The 21,501-nt window shown below is 36.7% G+C and overlaps 1 protein-coding gene across 24 annotated transcripts in view; it reads right to left on the bottom strand.

Moving 5' to 3' along the window:
* LOC110833927 (coiled-coil domain-containing protein AGAP005037) overlaps positions 1 to 21,501 on the bottom strand; it is a 412,755-nt gene that overhangs the window by 30,013 nt on the left and 361,241 nt on the right. For 15 of the 24 annotated variants that reach the window (XM_087345626.1, XM_087345627.1, XM_087345614.1 and 12 more), the window contains 9 exons: positions 14,210 to 14,257; positions 9,328 to 9,417; positions 7,485 to 7,547; positions 6,792 to 6,884; positions 5,915 to 6,068; positions 4,879 to 5,001; positions 4,014 to 4,121; positions 1,357 to 1,455; positions 800 to 883 (listed from right to left, as the gene is read on the bottom strand). In XM_087345626.1, the coding sequence (XP_087201752.1) occupies positions 800 to 883; positions 1,357 to 1,455; positions 4,014 to 4,121; positions 4,879 to 5,001; positions 5,915 to 6,068; positions 6,792 to 6,884; positions 7,485 to 7,547; positions 9,328 to 9,417; positions 14,210 to 14,257 (862 nt within the window). Of the gene's footprint in view, positions 1 to 799; positions 884 to 1,356; positions 1,456 to 4,013; positions 4,122 to 4,878; positions 5,002 to 5,914; positions 6,069 to 6,791; positions 6,885 to 7,484; positions 7,548 to 9,327; positions 9,418 to 14,209; positions 14,258 to 16,596; positions 20,102 to 21,501 lie in introns of those variants that run through there. The other 9 variants (XM_087345621.1, XM_087345624.1, XM_087345628.1 and 6 more) reach the window with 7 other exon arrangements.

The following is a 21,501-nucleotide window of genomic DNA, read 5'->3' as shown; positions in this document are numbered from 1 at the left end:
GCACATGTCAGAATGAGGCTTGGATGCATTCAAACACCCCAGATGTGGCACACAAATCTTATTTGCTGCACCCACCATGCACTGCCAAAGCTGATCTCTGATGTCAGCAACATTGACATAAAATACATTTTTCATGGAAACCCACAAGTAGTGAGGTCTGGTGACTGTGACAGGAGGTTTCGAACCACAACCAATCCAAAGTATAGGATACTGCCTGCCTGACCACTCCTGTACAGCGACAATGAAATGTGCCAGAGTACCATCATTCAAAAATCATATCCATTGATGTGTGTGCTATGAAACATCCTCCAACAATTGAAGTTAATGTCTAAGGATAAATCGTGGGTACTAGGGACCAATAAGTTTTGCTGGTATAATACATGGACCAATGAGATGATCGCCTATGATTCTAGCCCACGTTTAACAGCTCTGTGCATTTTTTCTGGCTGAACCAGCCTAACATAATGTGCTCTTTTAACTTCTACCCTCTATAACTTTATATGGAAGAATTTTTGGACCTACGTTCACTGGACCCATCTGACTCATACTGACATCCTGTAGCGTCCCTATTATTCATGATGTAATTTATAAACGTCCCATACATAAAAAATTACTCGAGCAACTTCTTCATCATGTTGCATCAAGCATCCAAGTAAGCATAAATGCAAATATCACAAAAGACAGTGGTCACCTTAGAAAAATGCTATTTTTGGAAGCTTTAAATGCAAATAAAACTGTACCATCACTTGGTTGTGTGACTTTGCAGTCATCTCTTACAGAGGTATAAATAATACACCACCTTTTGAGTGTAACCAGTGTTCCTGTAAGCTTCTTGCAGCGTCTCAGCGCACTTTCCAGTCTGTCTGGCTCTTCCTTCAGAAACCTGTACATAAAAGTAAGCTGCAAATTACTGCCAGGTTGCTACCCACGCCCGATGGACAATTCTTCTTGGTCCCCTAAAGATAAGTGCACACACATCACTTGAATGCCATATTTTTCAACACAGCACATGCGATTACTAGCTGGAAGTTATATGTGTTTCAATCACTTCTTACTAAAACATAATCAATATGAGCATGTTATTTAATGTTCCTCTGTCAAAACAATGAAGAATAGTGCCCACCATTAAAAATCATAACACTTATCTTGAAGTCAAGATATGGCACTCTGTTGGCCATAAGGGTATACTACTACACACGGACCCCAGACACTTTCATCTCTGTGAATCTTCACACAAGCACAGCATATTGTTCACTTTAGAATGACACTAAAAGGGTTAAAAGAGTAATAAAGCAATAATATATATAACTGACAATTTAGTATGAAGGCAGAAGTGATGCAAAAATGTAAACTCACTTTTCTTCTCTAACAACTTTCTCCATTTCAGATGATAGCAAACCCTTCATCCCTTCTTGCAGATTCGGGAACCGAACTTTCAGATCCGCCACAGTTTTACTGCAACAAAGTAAATCTGACATCAACATGTTTCAGTAACCCACAAATCGCCAACTTGCATTTAATTATGGATGCCCAGATAATATAAACCATGGAGATAGCCAGAGTTACTAACAGTTTCATTAAATAAATCACATAAAAAATATATATATCACTTTCTTCTTCTATGGTGCAACAGCCCGAAGTTGAGCCTTGGCCTCCTCCCACGTGGGAGGTTTCTTTGTCTTCAAAGTGAGTGACAAGCCCACTGCCTCTGCGCAATTTCTACTCAATCCTGATTTGTCTGCTAGAGCAATCTAGTAGTCAATCAGGAGAGACTTGGGTGAGAAATGGCCGCTGAATTTTGCTTACAAAACATCTCGCAAGGTTCTTTTACATGCCGTAAATCTACGACCTGGGACTGCTGGGAAAGGCTAGGTTATAACAGCATACTGCTCATAGTTTTGCTCTGGTTCCATTACAGACACCGTTTCAGCCTACCTCCATTTCCACCATCTGAGAAATGCAATTGTTACCCAACGTTAAACCTCCTAGCAAATAAACTCATGTTTCAGTCAAACAATGAAAATCTAGGACATTGTTCTGCAAACCTATTTTAACCTGTGGCACACCCTGATTTGTCAAAGACACATGATAGCACACCACAAAATTTTGCCTCATGAAAGGGAGCACAAAATTATTGATAGCCATAAATATATACAGGCATACCTCGCTTTATTGTGCTTCGCAGATATTGCGTTTTTTTACAAATTGAAGATTTGTGGCAACCCTGCGTCGAGCAAGTCTATCAGCGCCATTTTTCCAAAAGCATGTGCTCACTTCGTGTCTCTGTGTCACATTTTGGTAATTCTCACATTGTCTTTTTAAACATAATGCTATTGCACACTTAATGGACTACAGTATAGTGTAAACATAACTTTTATATGCATTGGGAAACAAAAATTTGTGTGACTCACTTTATTGCGGTGGTCTGGAACCGAACCCGCAATATCTCCGAGGTATGCCTGTACCTACATATAAATACCTGCTGTTTTAGAATGCAGGCATGTTAAAGAAACATTACACATATCAGATAAAACTATCAGTGATGAAATTGTGTGTGTGTTTGTGTATTTTGAATTATAATTGCAAAAGATATTGTCTTTTTTTAACTGTGCAAGTACACAATTGATTATAAAACTCTGTGGCACACCTAGAAATGTGTGAAGGCAAACTGGTTGTAGAAACTGATCTAGGTAACCAATTATCATCGAGTGTTCTATCAGTACTGCATTATCTTCAATCACAAAATGCTATTTCTCCATCAACTACATTTCACCATCCGCTTCAACCTCTCACATTGCTGCTCCATCAGGTTGTTCTTAGTTAATTTCCCTGATGATACGACAGCTGTAATATTATACACTTGTTAAATATACTTCCCTACATAAAAAGCCAAAAATTCTTCAACTGATTTCCATCTTGCTGGAGATCACCATACAATGTATGATACAGGCCTTTCAGTAATCTTTTTCTTTTGTGGTGAACTCAGTATTTTATTATTACTTTTCTTCTAGCCTTTGACACATTATTTCTTAGGAGTAGCGCTTCCTCAATCCTAGTGTTCAGCAAATGGTGTCAGTAGTCAGTGGCGACAATGACCACTACTGTGAACACCAGTGTCAACCACTTGGTGACAATACCAAGTCATCCATGTGTTCAACACTGACAATATCTAAGACAGTCAGTGGACATGACCATGAGTTTTGCCTTCAATTATACAGGTAGCCCTTGATTTACACCGCGGATGCGTTCCTAGACGAACTGGCATAATCGGAATTGGTGTAAATTGAAACTCTTTTATAATGTAAATCAATGGGAAGTCAATGACATGAGTTCGCAGCACCCAAACATTGACGAGTAATATAATGGCATTACATTTGAAGTTCTAAAATAACGTAAATAAAATGAATTTAAAAGTTATATTTTATACACTTGCAATCAGCAATTCGTTGGTCCCCGCGATTGACTGCAATTGATGTGTACAGTCATCTCTGCTGTTATGGGATAGTTGCATTCATGTAAGACGCCGAGCTATAGAGAATCACGTAGTAAAAATAACCCTGGTATCTCCGCAGAGATTAAATTAGTCCTTTGAAAGTTTAAAGCGCCAGGAATGAAATTGCATAAGAAGCAAACTCGCATATGCAAAAGTTTGCATTTCACAAACAGCTTTTACCGATTCATTGATCTCATTGGAGCAAATTCGCGTTAACAAAACATACATAACTGAAGAGATGACTGTATTTATAATTTTTATTCAAAATCAGCGATGTAAGAATTACGATTTAGTATAATAATCAGTACGAGATACATTGTAAAACGTTATAAATAATAGTAAAATTTTCCCCTCCACTTTTTGACTCTTTTGGTTTCAAAATTGGTGTTATTCTGAATCGGTGCAAATTGAGGGCTACCTGTATTATTGTCCCATTTCCTCAACAGTTTTCCATTAAAATTCTGCTTGCAATGCTAGTTCCTTCCATCTGAACCAGATGTCAGGTCACTGTTATACTGACCTTGACTTACTGAGTATGAGCGCCATATTCTCCACATCCGACATGTTGACCCGGGTCTTCCTGTTGATAACATTTCCTCGCAACTCCTCTACAGTACTCTCTAGTTCTCTGTATGAACACACACATCTATTACTGATCTTCCATGAACATTCAACATGAAATGTAAATGATGATACAATCTGGTATAAAGTAAAGAATAATATTATTTTCAAAGTTGGTACAACTGGCTGTTTCATTGTAATAAATTGTAAGTAATTTAAATGGTAAATGCTATAATAAAATAAAAAACTTTCTTTCTTTATTTTACACTGCAATCAATGCAGGGTGTCCCAGGAGGAAAGGTCAAAATTCTGGGAGGTCATAGTATCGGTCAGTCTATTCCAAACAGTTTCCGAGATAGAGCGATTTCACTGTACAGTAGTTTGGATTTGGCGCCCAATATTGTCCTTCCCTATTGGATGTTATCGCCCGCATAAACAAACGTCAAGATGCACTCAGGCGAGCAATGCGCCATGTCCTCACACGAGTTGCAAAGTGCATTGATGCTGACGGTGTAATTTTCGAAAATGTATTGTACTAGGTAAACTGTACCAACTGTGTTACTTGAACAATAAATACCGGTGTTAGAAACAGTATGTAATATCTCTTTCTTATCAACAATTTGGCAACTGTACAGTGAAACAGCTATATCTCAAAAACCGTTTGGAATAGGACACATGTACATAAACACTTTTTTGTTTAGAATGACCAATACTATGACCTCCCAGAATATTGACCTTTCCTCCTGGGACACCCTGTATAAGTCAAAACTTGATGATAATTCAAAGCCAGGCAGTCACTGCCATGCACACAGAACCTAACTTACGTCAAGTCCTTCTCTAATCGCAGCATCTCCTGCTTGTAGGCATCTTCTTCTCTGTTGAGTCGCATTTTATCAGCATCACCAGAAATAGCCCATGCCTCTTCACCCCCAATCAGGAGCATTGCTCTATAACAACATTCGTCAAGCCTTGCAGACTAATAATAATCACAAATATTGTCATGTGGTGGGGAATGGTTGATAAGCAATCTACTACAAAATAAAAAGAAACTTGTTCCCTATAAAACATTCTTCCTTTTTCTGATACTCAGTCTAAACATAAGTCTGTCTCATGTTACTATCAATGTATCCCTGTTAAGTACTGTAACAACACAACACGGCCAAAAGATCTAAAACCCCGTAAAATATACAAATTATATCTATATGAGAGGAGATTCCACTTTCCCCTCTGCTAAACCATACTGTCTTCTGTGGACCATGAACTGTACATTGTATATCACTGTTGTACACAATACTCTGCAGATTCTAATGAACTGTAACTAAAATAAGTGAGCAAGTGTACTAAAAAGAAATATGGACTCACTAAAAAAGACAATCACCAGTAAGGTACATATACAAAGTACTTCTATAAAATAAATATAAAAGACAGTGTAACTTCTTCAAAATGAATGAAGCATCAGTTTTAGAGATCCCATGTTGCCAGTTCATCGTGATGATTCATTTCTGACACAGAAAGAACTGTGACAAGCTACATTATAGTTCTGAAAATATAGGTTATGTTAGAAGAGGTCAGGTTTTCCAGCTGTTTTATAAAGTGGTACTGTATTAAATCTTATTTGCAAAACTGTTCACATTCTTACAGTCTATTGGATCTGAATCCATGTTAAGCAGCTACTTAAAACTATTCAAAAGATATCCAGTTCTTATGCAATTTGCAGGTTCACCAACATTATCACAGGAACCTCTTGAACCAGTTTCAATTCTAACCTATTTCTTTAATACCCATCTTGATATCTGTCTTCTATACGTTATGGTAATTTATACAGTCCATATTACTTCCCAGTCCATCATATAACCGCACCTGATTTTCATGAAGGTGTCACGTATTGTCTCACGCACTGAGTGCGCTTGAGCCTGTGACATTCGGCGAAGATTACGAACCTCCTGGCGAAGATCTTTGGCTTTCTTCTGCAACCCACGCAGCTGGTTGTACATCTCAGGTGTCAGTTGCAGATCTGCCAACATAAGATTGTTCAGCGAGGTCAGCTCACATCACATACAATGTATTACATCATCCACCTAACATGCAACGCATTGAGGATTTTCTTGAAATTAAATAAAGAACTACTTTTATCAAAAGTTCACCTTTTCTTGGATAATTGCTTATATTCTGCATGTCAGCTTTCCTACATGGGCTCAAAAGGCAATCTGTAAATTTCAGTGGCTCACAAGCTGTCTTCTGTTGAACATCTGTCAGACCCTAACAACCCCAAAAAATGTGACTGTCCCAAAAATACTGCAACGTATAATCCATAATCCCCTTGATTATAGAACCATTAGCTCCACCAAAATAAAACTAAGAAATGTAAGATTTGAGGTTTTCACAGCAGTGAAATGTTGGTTAACATCGACCAAACTACACAGCGCAACAACCCAGAAGACAGAAATCTTCAAAATTAACAAAATCATTCACATATTATCAGTGAGGCAACCGCAGATTACACATTGACATAACACAACAGAAATTCACACAAATTTGACCACTGCCAGCTGGAAATAGCAAAACCAACACACTAACATGTCAAATTTTGGAGAATGTGTTAGAATTTGTTATGCTACGTACATTTCCTAACTTGTTTCACAGGCAGGTATAATGAAACTATAAGTTTATTTTAAAAATGTACTTATCAGTACCCAGCCCACTTTAACCGTGTACATGACGTATAGCAGAAACTCACCTCTGTAAACATGTCTGCCCTCATATTGCCCAGGTGACAGTGACACAGGCTTCGGAGGGGGTGCCGGTTTATGTCGATCACGTTCTGTCCGCTCTGTGAAACAGATACGAAACACAGTTCATACGAGCCATTACTATGCATCAATAGAAAGCTCTGTTTCTAGGACACATAAAAGCTACAAAGGCACAGGTATTAAGATTGAAAACACTGCTTCACTGTAACAAAAATTGGACCACCACCACATCAAATCAGGTTGTTTAATGATACTCTATCACTACTTACATTAACAGAGTTACTCCTGGCCTTTAACACCATACTATGAGCTGAATAGGGTACAAAGAGATAAAGAACAACATAACTTTCTCCTGGAATGGTCAGTTTCACATCCAATTGGAATCTTTACTCTGGGGAAAAAGCTCTCCCTCTATATTTAGGGCAAGTGACCCCAGAGCCATTCTGGGTATAGTAGTGAATAGAAACACTTCCAATTTCATTAATGGGAATCAGGTTGACTAAGCCTTAAAGTCCAGTCAGTAGCCCTAGAGTATGGAAATTTAAGGTCAATATTCTGATACAATAAAGTTTAAGAGGTAGTTTGCAGAAAGTGGCTGTCATCTGCTAGGGACTAAACAAATAGGATGAGTCCATTTAAACTTAATTACATTTTAAACCATTCAGAAGAAATGTCTTTACCTTGAGATGACATTCTAGGGAGTGTTGAAGACTTTATCGCTGATTTAGTAGGTTTCGAATCCGCTGGGGTAAGCATTCAAAGGATAGAACAACCAATCATTAGCATATTACATGCTCTTAACACCTGATCCATTGCATCATTCAACACTGATTCTGCCATCCCAACTCTGCAGAAATTTATTGCACCTGAACGAACATTACCTGTCAGTCCTGAGGAACTTTAATCCCACATAACACCACTCAGAACTGTTTTGTACAATTTTAAATAATCTTTTGATAAAGCATAAAACTCTTGTAACCTTGATTATCCAAATAACTGGTATGATATATCCCTGCTACATACCCCTCAATAACCCAATACAATATTCTCTTTAGTTAAGTCACTAATAAAATTAATGTATACATACACCAATAAAAATTATTGCACATTTACAGATTGATTTAGAAAGTAAACGGAAACAACCAAAAGTTTTGGAAGCTATAGTAATTGTTAAAAATTATTCAAATAAAACGTTAACATATTATTATTTGAAATTTATGTACATATTTAACTTTAGAAGAAGACAAAAATATAACACTGAAACAGAACTTATGAAGAGCAACAGAAATCTTTCATACGCCTTTAAATGCATCAAGATTGTGACCATACTTTAAAGACGAGTAATACTCGAGTTAGAATTCTCCACACTCCATGTGGACTCATCTACAGGGGTAAACTTTATGGGAACAAAATTGGTAAGCAGCACATACAAAACTCGCCTGCATGCAGTGTGATATGAAATCTGAAGTTTGCACAGTGATGAAGAAGTTGATGTCAGTCTTTTACATCATAATGCCATGTGGAATTGGATTGGATGATGGCTACTGCTATCTCTAATGTTAAAAGCATGACTTGTAGAAATACATTATTTTTAATGCTGTGCAGTGTTAGAATTAAGGACGTTAACAAAAGCAGCATAATGGAATGTTTTTTGTGAAAAATGCCACCACCATTTGTGATCTTACCAACTTTTCTGACGTCTGCCCATTTCTGAGATACAGTCACCCACAAGACAATCTCCAAGTGATGAGCCATGTTTTCCCTATATTACTATTGCATTTGAGATATGAGGTTCTCACAGCAGTGATTATGAAGATGACTGTGTTTTGCGTTGTTTCACCATATAATCTGGTAGAATTTGGTAAACTTCTACCAGCCTATAGAGCGCAACAACCCAAGCCAACTTCATACTGTTACATGATTTTCAATATGGTGACTTAATCATTATATGCACAAATTAAGCTAGCTGTTCTGGTCAGGAAAGCTAGCAATGGCTGGGCGTTCGTTGTGCTGACCACACGTCACCCTATATCTGGTTGGATGATCGTTCACCTCTACTTAGGCATGTGAACGTGAGGCCAGCAGTCAAGCTAGTCGGCTTTGGCTCTCTGGAGCTGTTACGCCACGGATTTCATTTCATAAGCTACCTGTTGTGGCATATTTTAAGCTGCTGCTGTTGCCATCATTGTTGTTATGTAATCTGCCTGCAGAGCCTGAGAAACACCATGCAAACCCTCAACCAGAACATTCAGTTCCAAGCTGATGCATAACTGGATTAAGCCAGGAGTCAGTCACATTACCACTGAGTTAACCTGTTTCGATCTGAGCAGTATTATCTTTTAAAGTATGGTCTCTATATTTTGGAAACTGTTTCACAGATGCTGAAGAATTCATACAGAGTAGGTTACCAAGAGATAATATATTTCATTTAGTATAAATAAAAAATAAGGAAATATTAAGTGTTAGTACTTTACTGGTTAATCAAGGTTCTATGCTACAGTTTTTGCCAATGCCCCTAATTACCTGTGTGTTGTGGTGAGTGCTGTTTAGGCGAGTTCATATCAGGGGGCTCATCAGAAAAAGAAACCGACTTCTCAAATGAGACTGACTTATCTGCAATGAACACCAGTTACATGCATATCAATATCATGCTCTCATTAATAAATCTCTGCATGCAAAAGCATGTTGAATGACACCAAACAATCAGGTCATGCACCTTAGAGTAACAGTTACGTGACAGATTTCCCATAGCACGTCACAAGCAAGTCTGCCGATACACAACTCCATGTGCAAAAATATTAACTTTTAAAGCCACATTAACCTTCATTTTTTATGTGTTGTAGCTTACACATAATCCATCATTCTGAGGATTGGACTAGCATACTGATAAACCACTAACCCTAGAGTTAAAGTCCAGCCAGCAGCCCGATAGTATTGCAGTTGGGGAAAATCTGAGTGTTCTGCCTATGTGACTACTTGCAGGTAGAAGAAAAACCAACACGTACTATATAAACCAAAGACATTACTGACATAAAAGAAATCAGTGAGATACAAAGTACTGCCATTGGGAAATAATGTTTGTAGGACAGTATAAGCTTTTATATCTGCTACCCTCTTGATCACTTGTAACTGAAGTGTACAGATTTGCCCCGATTACAATACGGGAGTTTAAATCTCATCTCCTTACAAAATAAATGTTAAATACATCAATGTCACAATTCCTTGCTGACTGCATGACTAGTGTGTAAATAGAAGTTCCACTAACACTTTCAATGCTATGAATACGGTACAAAATTTTGATTTCTTTTACATTTAAATTTTTAGTATATCACGTTATGAATAAAAATATACCTGCCATCTCTTGATCCTTTCAAGTAAAATATTTTCAAAATTCCACAAATCAAATTACAATGAAAATATAAAAAAGTATTTCTTCTGAAAATTCCAGAAGGAAGAGCGTTAAACAGTATATTTGCAACAAATTACTTTTTTTAGGCTGAACCACGTAAACTGGTCAGCACTCTGCAATGAATAAGAACTTGTAAGATTTGAGGTTTTCACAGTGGTGAGTATGAAGATTTCTGTCTTCTGGGTTGTTGCGCTGTGTAGTCTGGTCATCAGAGCGATGAATCACCCTGATGACGGAGGCAGTATGACCTCTGAGACGTTGGTTAGCATCGACTAGACTACACAGCGCAACAACCCAGAAGACAGAAATCTTCGGATAAGAACTTATTGTATGTAGTTTTTCAGAAAAGGTCTCGCATCATTTTAGAGATTTCTATGAGAGATACTTATGATTCTGTTAAGCTGAAAATCAGATTTAATCCTTTACAGGTTGATGCTTCTTAACACTGACTGTATTCATCTATTAACATTCAGATTCCTACCATCTGCTGACTGAAATATTTTGAGGTTTCCCACATAGAAAACAGTGTAAACTGAAGGCAACTCTGATTAAACCTAAAATGTGAGAAACACTAAAACACATCCACACTAGATCACAAAAAATTCTCATTACCACCACTTCATTCAACACACGATGTTCTTTTGTTAAGTGTTCTTCACACTCTAACACCTTATAGGGGTGTCCATGTCTGTCCTACTTTTTTCTACAGGCAACCTGCATGGTTCACATTGTAGTGCATCAATGTAAACCATTTGTTCCCACTACCATACTAGTACTTGTTGCATATTTCTGTTCTTTGACGAGTACTGACGTTTTCATGCATCTTAAACATAATTACACATTGGGCAGTTGAAAAATGGCGATGTGCCTGTGTCTTTTAGCTCAAGTGACTGAGCGGAAGCCGGAGGTACTGTAAGATGCCATTATGAATGTTCTATAAAGTTATTTTATGGTGGGAGTGGGAGAATATATGTTACTTTCATTTCATAAGTTCTATTACATTTCTCAAATTTGATTTACATGTAATAAATTAAATTTTTATGATAAAAATCCATTACAAATAAATCAAAATTAATAAACGAACATAAGTGTGGTAGCATCTTACAGTTGGCAGCAAACATCATGTCAATCAAATACCAATATTTCAATTTTTGTACACTGTTCACTCTGGAAAACTCTTATCCGTTGACACCAACAGCAGTTTCGTGAGATTTCAAGTTGAAGTGGCACTGAGTATGAGGGTAGAAATAATCTGGGTTGTAAGTCTCAAAGAAGTTTACTGACATTTCAGAGTTGTTTGCTGCCTCCATCAAGAACACAATAACTGACTCATTGCCCTGATGATGGAGGTAGCAGGCACCTCTAAAATATTAAACTTCTACCAGACTAAGCAGCACAACAACCCAGTAGACAGCAATCTTCAACAACTGTTTTGTTTTGACAGCTCTCAAATTATTTACAATCAAATACCAGCACAAAGAATTTCAAGTTTTCATGGTGGTGAGTCTGAAGATGGCTGTCTTCTGGGTTGTTGCGCCATGTAGTCTGATAGAAGTTTGCCTATGTTTCAGAGGTTCTTGCTGTTCCATCATCAGAACAATGAGTGATGTAGGCAGCAAGGACCTTTGAAATGTCAGCAAACTTCTACCAGACTACATGGCGCAACATGATGGTAATGAAACCACAAAGTTATGAACACTGTTGGTTGCAAAACATTACAAAATTCTACACATTTTATGGCTGCAGAGCTAAACCATGTATGCCTGCCAACAAACTACACAAAACAAGAACAGTCTTTCTCAGGGTTCTAAATGAATTTCTGGCCTTTCTGACTATTTCAAAAGTACCATTACTCATCAAAAATGAAACTTTAAACAATAAATTTCCATGGTGTGTTGTCATTTATGCTATTATAGTAACATCCATCCATACTTACCACTTCTAAAACTTGTCACTGTGATAATATAAAACAAAGATTTTGTTCTGTCCATATGTTTAAATCCTATGTACACATTAACCTTTAACTCTTTCAAATATGTTACATTATAAAACAGTTTAAAGTTTCTATCAGAAAAACAGTGCATAAGTTTTCTATGCTATTTAAATTTGAAAAATAAAATTCCCTGCACTGAAAACAATACCCTTTAGACAAGGTATGGGTATAACATTTGTAAAGCTAATCATTGCTGGACAAACACTTATCAAAACATATTCGCTTATAATATGAAGCCTAGTTAAAGTTACAGTATTTGTAAAATTAGACCGCAGTGCGGTGGAATAAAAAATCTAGAGTATGATGATATAAAATAGTCTAATCAGTACTGCATATTCAATTCAGCTGAAAATTAATGGCATTCAGAATATATACATAACCTGTATAATTCAACGAAACACAGCTTCAAAATTAATCTTTCATATTTTCATTATAATGGAGTAAAAATGATGCTGTAAACTGAACACCAATGAAAAGAAGTTCAAGCACATTCATACCACTGATGAAGGATTCTCGGATTACAAGCCGCATCAGGTGGCTGAACAGTGAATAAACCATATCTCCTGCCGTTTCAAAAACAATCTCTGCTCTCATCCTCAGGGCTGCTGGGTAACAAATTTTTTCCATTGTCGCACGCTCGCTGATAATAAACTGGCGGTGGACAGCTACCAGCAACATCTTACTACCTGCTGTCCACCACCAGTTTACCATCAGCGAGTGAGATTTGTTACGCAGCAGCCCTGAGGATGAGAGCAGAGACTGTTCTCGAAACATTGGCAGAAGATATGGTTTAATTTCCATTCAGCCACCTGATGCGGCTTCTAACCAAAGAATCCTTCATCGACTTCAGTCGCCACAAAAGCTTCACCATGTCATAAATGACACAAAATTATATTACTGCAGCATAGCTCCTCCCCACAGCCAGGCATTGGGAAATTTAACCAACTGAAGTAAAAATTAAATTTCCATATGATGTGCACAAGTTTATGTATCTGTGTCTCTTATGCTGGTAGTGAGGAGGCCTTCCGAGTCTGTTCTAACATTTAAAAGTTCAACTGATATTCTAATTCACTGCTTGGTAATACTATTATTTATTAGTGCACCTTACATAACCTAAACATTTCAAGTACACAAAGTGACAGTATTATGTCAACTAATTCTGGAAATGCTTGCTACTTCCGAGTTCAAAATATTTTGTCTTCCCACCTGATTTCTAAGAACCTGAAAATTAAAGTATACAAAACAATAATCTTGCCTGTTGTTTTGTATGGGTGTGAAACATGGTCTCTCACTCTGAGGGAGGAACACAGATTGCAGGTGTTTGAGAACAGGGTGTTGAGGAGGATATTTGGGCCTAGGAGAGAAGACGATGGGGCATGGAGAAAACTGCATAATGACGAACTTAAAAATCTGTACTCCTCCCCCAGTATTGTCAGGGTGATTAAGTCGAGAAGAATGAGATTGGCGGGGCATGTAGCGCACATGGATGGGACAAGAGGTGTGCACTTGGTATTGGTTGGGAAGCCTGAGGGGAAGAGACTGCTGGGGAGACCTAGATGTAGATGGGAGGATAACGTCAGGCGGGATCTATGGGAGACAGGAGTTCAAGGAGACTGGATTTTGTTGGCCCAGGACAGGGTCCGGTGGAGGGCTTTGGTTAATTTGGTGATGAACCTTCTGGTTCGTTAAGCCATCTAGTTAGTTAGTTATTATACATATATTTAAATGGCAATGACTCTGTGTGAAAATGAAAACACTGTGCATGTCTTTTGATCATGTTAGGCCATGCTCTGGTTCAAAAGTTTCTCTGAAATTCCTTCAGAGTGCTAGGAAGGTATTTTCTTAAGACATGGGTATATGAATAACTCATATATTCATAAGCACATAAAAATAAAACATGAATACACACAGTTTCTTGTGAACCTGGACTATTAACACACAGAATAAAACACAAAGAAATGAAAGCAAGTGCAAGAAATAAGCACACATAACACATATCTAACCTTTTCCTAGCTTCGGAGGTTTGGTGTCTGTCCGCAAATATGAGTCATCTGCAATATACAATTCTGCATCAGTTATTGAACAAGCAGCAGGGTGAAATGATCTGGGCTGGATCCTGGGTTTCTAGACAGGGTTTCCAACATAAAGACTTTCAATATGCACTTTGAGACACCACTACTGACTGGTTTCATTTTTTTGTTTATTTACATTTGTGTTTTATTGTTTAATAAGTAGGCAATCATAAATGGAAAAGATAAGTAAGCTGTAAACCACTGATCACTATATTAACTGACCTTTTCAATCTAATTTAAAGTACAGTGCTAAATAAGTTTGGTTACATAGAATAATATTTTCATTAATGATGTGACCAGTTACACGCTAACATTTCTGTTAGAAATTCATTCAACTTCAAGTTTATTTAGAGTTTTTAAATATGAAAGCTGTAACTTACAAAAAGATGTCTGTTTTACCATCAAGCCTGTCTGCTTCTATTAACAAATAACTATGAATGACTGGTTACAAAATTAACTTTCCTGCTTTATGAAATTTCACAACTCATCATTATTACTACAGAAGTTGGCCATTAGACCCCAGCCTGTGATAGATCAATATGGTTGACATCTCCACAATATATTTCCCCAAAATCCAGTTTTATCATCTTCATATTAATGGTTCATTGTCCTGAGCAGAATTCATTCCAGGCCATTTTTTGTTGTTGTTGCCATAATGATGCAAACATTATTTTCCTTATTTACTCACTCTATAGTGCAGGATATTTTTATAAAAGTTGATTGTATACTCAAAACAATAGACCACTTTCTTATTTTCCCTACATATAACACATTCCCATGAATTTAGATTCAGCACCATAAAATATTTCTTAACATAACTGAACTACTAAGACGGTCCAATTTATTTGTGAGTCATCATCACCACAAGAAGTTAATTTTATTTCAATACATTTCAGCCATTTTCACGTATTCAACAACTAAGGTGCTAATGCACACATTCCATGACTTCAATACTGATTTAACCAACTCCTCTGATGAGATTTTTAATACTGATATTCAGGTAAATAGTGGCAGCAGTTATGGGTACTGTGTGACTACTTACAGGTGGTCCTACTGGAATCAAAATAACTTAAAAGACTTACAAGGTGCAAGCGTTTAAAATTCTGAAATCCTGGAACCAGCCCCCAGACACAGAGCATACATATTTAATTAAACAGAACTGTGAAGTACACTGCCTGTAAAAAAATCACACTGCATGACTGAGACTCGGAAAAGACACAAACATATTTTGAGGATACAATATTGGTGCATGCACAAGATGTTCTACATGAACATTACTGAAAACTACAAAGACATCTGCCCAAACAACATAAAATTACTGTCAACTTATTTAAAAATACATAGCAACACGCAAATTGTGAACCACAGCTGATTTCAATGTTGGACTGAACTGTCTTTCTTCATACAATACAAGAACTGAAAAGACAGAAAATTTCCAGCAGACACTTCCTATTTGTATAATATACAAAATTGTACAAATGCAGGTTTGCTCTTAAATTTTTATGCAATAAGTGCTGTAAGAGATCACCACTTTACTTGTCTATCTAATGCAAGTTTCATATCAATAACAAAGTTCATTGAAACTGTGAGAATTGGGGTTTTCACAGCAATGAGTCTGAAGACTGCTGTCTCCTGGGTTGTTGCGCCACGTCTGGTAGATGTCCACCAACGTTTCAGAGATCCACGCTGCCTCCGTCATCAGGGTGATGGACCTCTGAAACGTTGGTGGACATCTACCAGACATGGCGCAACAACCTAGGAGACAGAAATCTTCATTAAAACTGTTTGTATCTATAATGATTCTAGTTACGGTCTTTTGACTGCAATAATCTTTTCCTGACCAACACAGATAACTGAAAATTAAGCAATACTAAACACATTAACAGTGAAATCTGGTATGGTGCACAAATTGAACAATGCAACAAATTAACATTAACTGAAAGCTTTCCATAAACCAATACACAATTCTAAACACATTCTTTTAACATTAGTATGTCAGGCACTGAAAATATCACAAAAGCACAACACTTTAAAATATTTTTGAAGAAATATCACATGGGAATAGTCTTACCTCAGATTCCATATGTCTAATGAAGTCCCTGTAACTAAGGCACATGAAGCAAACAAGCCCATTAGGAACGACACAACTTTGGACAAGACACAAACACAAATTTGTAACACACCTACACACCTTGAAGGTCTGCATATGCTGCTGTCTCTCGTAACACCTCTGATGAAGCTTGTGTAAATGCTGACAGTTGTAAAAGGAACAAGGATATTTGGTAAATAGTCAGGAATTGTAACAAAACTTCACTAACTTCTGGTAACCACAATGACTTGTATTTCCTTCACATGAACTATATTATCTTTGAGATTAATTAACAGAATAACTAAATATTAAATTATATTACTTTCATCAAATTACATGTGCACAGAAAGGCTCAGAGCAAAGGCCCACAGAAAAAATGAGTTGCATTATCAAATGCAGTAAAATACTTAGCATCCATCTTGTAGATTTTATATGAAAAATACACAAGACAAAGTATGGGTTACAGGCAGTTACGTCTATCTGTATTTTCTAACTCCAAAATATCCTAAAGGATTTGGATGAAATTTAGTTTATTTTAATTTCAATATATTACAATAAGATCACTATTTTATATATGAACACAAACTATTTGTTTAGCATGTTATGTCAAATATATATTAAAAGAAAACAATGTTTAAAATAAATAATATAAATACCAATGAAATTTGTTATATGTTTTGTATGATAAGAAATTTTTCATAAATCTGTTAAGATTCAATTTGTCTTTGAAGAAACCAAATGGGCATTCTCTTTTCAGCATTTCCATGGGCTCTCTACAGTAAGAGGTCTCTTTACCTTCCTCATACATTGACACAAAGACTGACAGGGTTTTCCTGCCAATATTTAAAACTTATAACATGATTAAAGAATGTGTAAATTAAAAGACAAGGCTCATCATACTCAGCCTGTAAGCATGAGAAATTTAAACTCTTTGGCACGTGCACAGGATTGAGGTTCTTACTGCCTGGATTCCTGAGTGATTACAGACATGCAAATATTGATAAAATTCCAAGTATCCTCAGAGTTAACTGAACCTCCATTGTCCAGCTTGCATATGACATCAAATTATTATTATAGACAGCCTTACTGATGTCATGTAGGGCATTTTGCGTTGAGAAATACTTCATCGTGTCACCTTTATACCGACTTTTCCTAGTAAAACTTGTTTATTTGCATTTAAAAGAATAAGGAGAAGGAAATTCTAAAAAATATGAACATACGAGGTTTGAAGTTTCGACGGCAATAAAAGTGTGGATATCAGTCTCCTATGTTGTGACACTTATTTTGTCAGTGGTTACAAACAAACCCATTCATTTGTTATTTAGCTAATAATGTTTGCATAAAATGACAAGATCATTAGTAAATAATGAATTGGACAGGATGTGGTAGAAAGTGGTTGTGGCCTATAGTATCATCCCAGCATTTGCCTAGAGCCCACTTTTGTATCTTTGTTGATGGTAAAATTTCCTTACCGCCCACTGGTGCCGCACGTACTGCCCACCACCATGAAAGAGGTACACTTCGAAGACTGAGTGATGACCGGTGGTAAGCCCCGCCGTCGTTATGCGCAATAAACTCGTGCCTTTCGCTACGGAACTCATTCGTTGCTCCCTCATCCACGAGTATACTTCGAGAAGTGTCCGGTGAATTATTATCAATATTAAAAGTTTAGAGATGGAATTCAAAAGTAAATAGCAAAAGCATATTTTGAAAAGTCAAACTCGCGAAGTTGTTAGCAATGTATTCGATATATGGAGGAAGAACAAAATTTGTAACGGACAAAAACCCTACACCGCCCACCATTAAAGCTTGAATCACCCACTAGTGGGCGGTAGGGACCAGGTTGACGACCCCTGGCCTAGAGGGACTAAGGAAAACCACTAAAAACATCAGTTAGGGTAACCTGTCTCTGGGCCAAGATGTGAAGCCGGGACCTCCCAAATATAAACCAGGAATGCTAACCACATGGTCATGATACTTGGTGTTACAAATGTATGTTATTTGTTTCTCCAAAACTTGATTACTACCTATAAAAACATCACCCAGGATGCCACAATCCTTAGACCTTACACTAACGGCTGAAACATGTTTTTAGTCTGCCACTGAAGGGACCAGAAACTGTTAATGTTTTATTCAATGTTATGCCCATTTTCCTTTTAATACTGTGCTAATGCCAAAGAGTTACCTATCTTTACTTGCAGCAGCACTCCACTGCAATGCACTTCTGCCATCTGTAGGAAAAGTGAAGTACATTATTATTTCAAACATCGAAGCATAACTTTTCTGAAAGAATCTGCCGCACTGACTGCAAGAAAGAGTCAAACAAAATGCTACTGCCTTCTTAATACTTGCAGGCTGGTCTTCTGTCTGCAATACTCTACAACTAAAACTAAACTTACTCAAGGTTCATTCACTTGTTTGCATTACATGGCAGTATACTTCATAGTTTCTACTCCTAAGATAACATATTCTTAGTAAAACAACTTATCTTAATACAACTTTTAAAGGCTGAACCCTAAGTTCACTACCATAGTTTATTTGTATCTCGGTAGATACGGTGATTATTTCATTTTCAAAAACTGTTTTCATATAAAGACGGTCGTTTGTCAATGCATGGTATAAATAAGCTTTTGAGTGGAATTATATTCTTATATGGAACAAAGACTATGTCATAGCTTGGGTGGTTAGAAACCAATCCAAGTACAGACGATGTGATAATTTTTGTGGACAAATTAGCAGTAGCCACGCAGGCTGAGGCATCATGCTTCAGACCGGTGATACAGAATGCGAGCTGGTTCGAGTCTCGGGGAAAGAAATTTCTCATGAGATTTTCGACCGGTGTATGGAACCGGCGAAAACCCACCATTGTGAGGAAATTGGGGAGCTACAATGGGTAGCGTAATCCGGTCATGAAAACTAGCATTGGCTCTGGGTTCATCGTGCTGACCACACGTCATCCTATATCTGGTTGGATGATCGTTCACCTCTGTTTAGGCATGTGAACGTGAGGCCAGCAGCCAGCTAGTCGGCTTTGGCTTTCAGAGGACTGTTACGCCACGGATCATTAACATAATTCTACCAATGATTCATGTGTGTCTAACACCACCTCTGAAGTATTCAACATATCTGACTGGGTAGTGTGATATAACCTTGATCCATGCTTCATCTCTGACTTAGCTCTTCACAAGACTCAAACTACAGACGTACTTACACAAGTTGAACAGACAATGCAAGCAGATATGATATACTTATAATATTTAGAACAGTATTAAACTTTTATTTGATAAAGTTTGCTTTTAATGAATTCATAAATTTCAATTTAATTATTATTCCCTCTTATAAACATAAAATTTTAAATTTAATTGCTGCATTAATAGTCATTATGTTACTTTCAATCCATGCTGAAGCATGAGCTAATTTGAAAGTTTACCATAAAAATAATACTGCGAAAAATGTCTGTATCCCACTATATTTTACTGGGAATTCATAACCTCAAATAAGTTACTTTATATATTACAATAAATTTGTTATGAAGTATGAACACAATTTCAGTTGATTAAAATTTGACTCAAATAAACAATGCATATGGATTCAACCTTTAAGATGTTATGTTACACATAATAAAATAAAAAATGTTACAGAGCATTGGCAAGACAAGGAAAGAAGATTTGTCTTGCTGTGTTGGACATCATGCCTTCATCATGCTGGTCACGAAGGATAGTGAGTCTACATTCCTACAACATCAAATCAAACCAAAGTGCTTATTAATTTACAGGGCCCATGCAGAACAAACACATGCAGAGCATCAAGTCAGGAATGAACAAATTAGGGGAAAAGAACCATTAAAATAAAAATGAAATATATTTGTCAGGATAAAACCAAATACAGTAATGGTTCTTGCAAAATCTACTGGTTCTTATCTACAAGGCTACCAAACAAATTCAAACTTGAGCTAGTTATTTGCAACAGTTACAACAAAGTCTAGTAGTTTTTAAAATATAAAAGTGATTGGTGGGATGTTGGCAAGTGTGGTCCCATGGCTCCATGACTGGAAGATTAACCATGTTAACCATATTGCAAAACTTGGCCTATTTTGTGGTTTTACTAAAGATGGCCTCATAACCTCAATTAGAATTTGCAGCAAAAATCACAACTGGGCAGTGTTATCATGTTTGTATGACAATAAGAATACCATCCTAGTGTCTCTAGTTTGTAAATATTTAAATATATCAGACTACTTACATATTATCTGAGTAATCTGAAATGTATAAAGAATCAAGTTGGATAAATTGTATGTAGTTTACTTTTAGAAGTAAACCAATAAAATAATTTTACAAATTAAATTTCCCTTCTAATTAATATTTCTGACACAGGAATTAGTGATAACCTTGACCACTTGTATTCTGCCTTGTGATGATCCACTCAAACTACTATATCATGCTCCTGGAAGCAAACACATTCACCTGTCTCAGCAAAACAAGAACAAAACTTCTGCAATGCAACATGCACAGGAAGTAAATTACACTGTTACACAAAGCCAACTGCAACACAATGTAAAGTCATTAAAAAAGTAGTTTTAAATGTGTAAGAAGGCTGCAGCTTGCTTGCTTGCTCTTAACCATCAATATATAGATGCATAAAACAAGCACAAGGACCATTTCAAGACCACATTTACATACAGACAACAAGTAATTCTTTGATTAGATAATTAATAAATGGAACTGTAAAGTGGAAACTTTATATTTTACACTATTATCATGACTAACAATAAGATGAGAATAATTTACTACTACGCAGAAATAATTTATAAGAAAACTGTAATCAACAGAATTATTTTCATGTCAGTACTTTCATGTTTTGCCACTGAAACCTAACAGTGAAAGGGCTAATTATAATAAAATGCTTATATATCCAAACCGGAAATGTAGGGCACGGAACACTTGCTGGCCAGTTGAAGTGGCACAACTGAGGCCTCAACATGATTGTTCCCTAGTAACCCTTTAGAGAATTAGCTAAATTTTGACCATGAAATTCTAATCAAAGATGAGACTAATTCTTCCCATTTATATGAACCTTTCTGCAATTTCATTATGTGCTGAAAGCTAAATACATGTTATGTTATATATTATTGCAT

This window comes from Zootermopsis nevadensis, unplaced genomic scaffold, assembly GCF_977971745.1.
Source record: "Zootermopsis nevadensis isolate Lab colony 2312 unplaced genomic scaffold, Znev_1.0 Znev_ptg000009l, whole genome shotgun sequence".
In the NCBI taxonomy this organism is placed as follows: domain Eukaryota; kingdom Metazoa; phylum Arthropoda; class Insecta; order Blattodea; family Termopsidae; genus Zootermopsis; species Zootermopsis nevadensis.
This window is presented reverse-complemented; position numbering and strand designations above follow the sequence as displayed.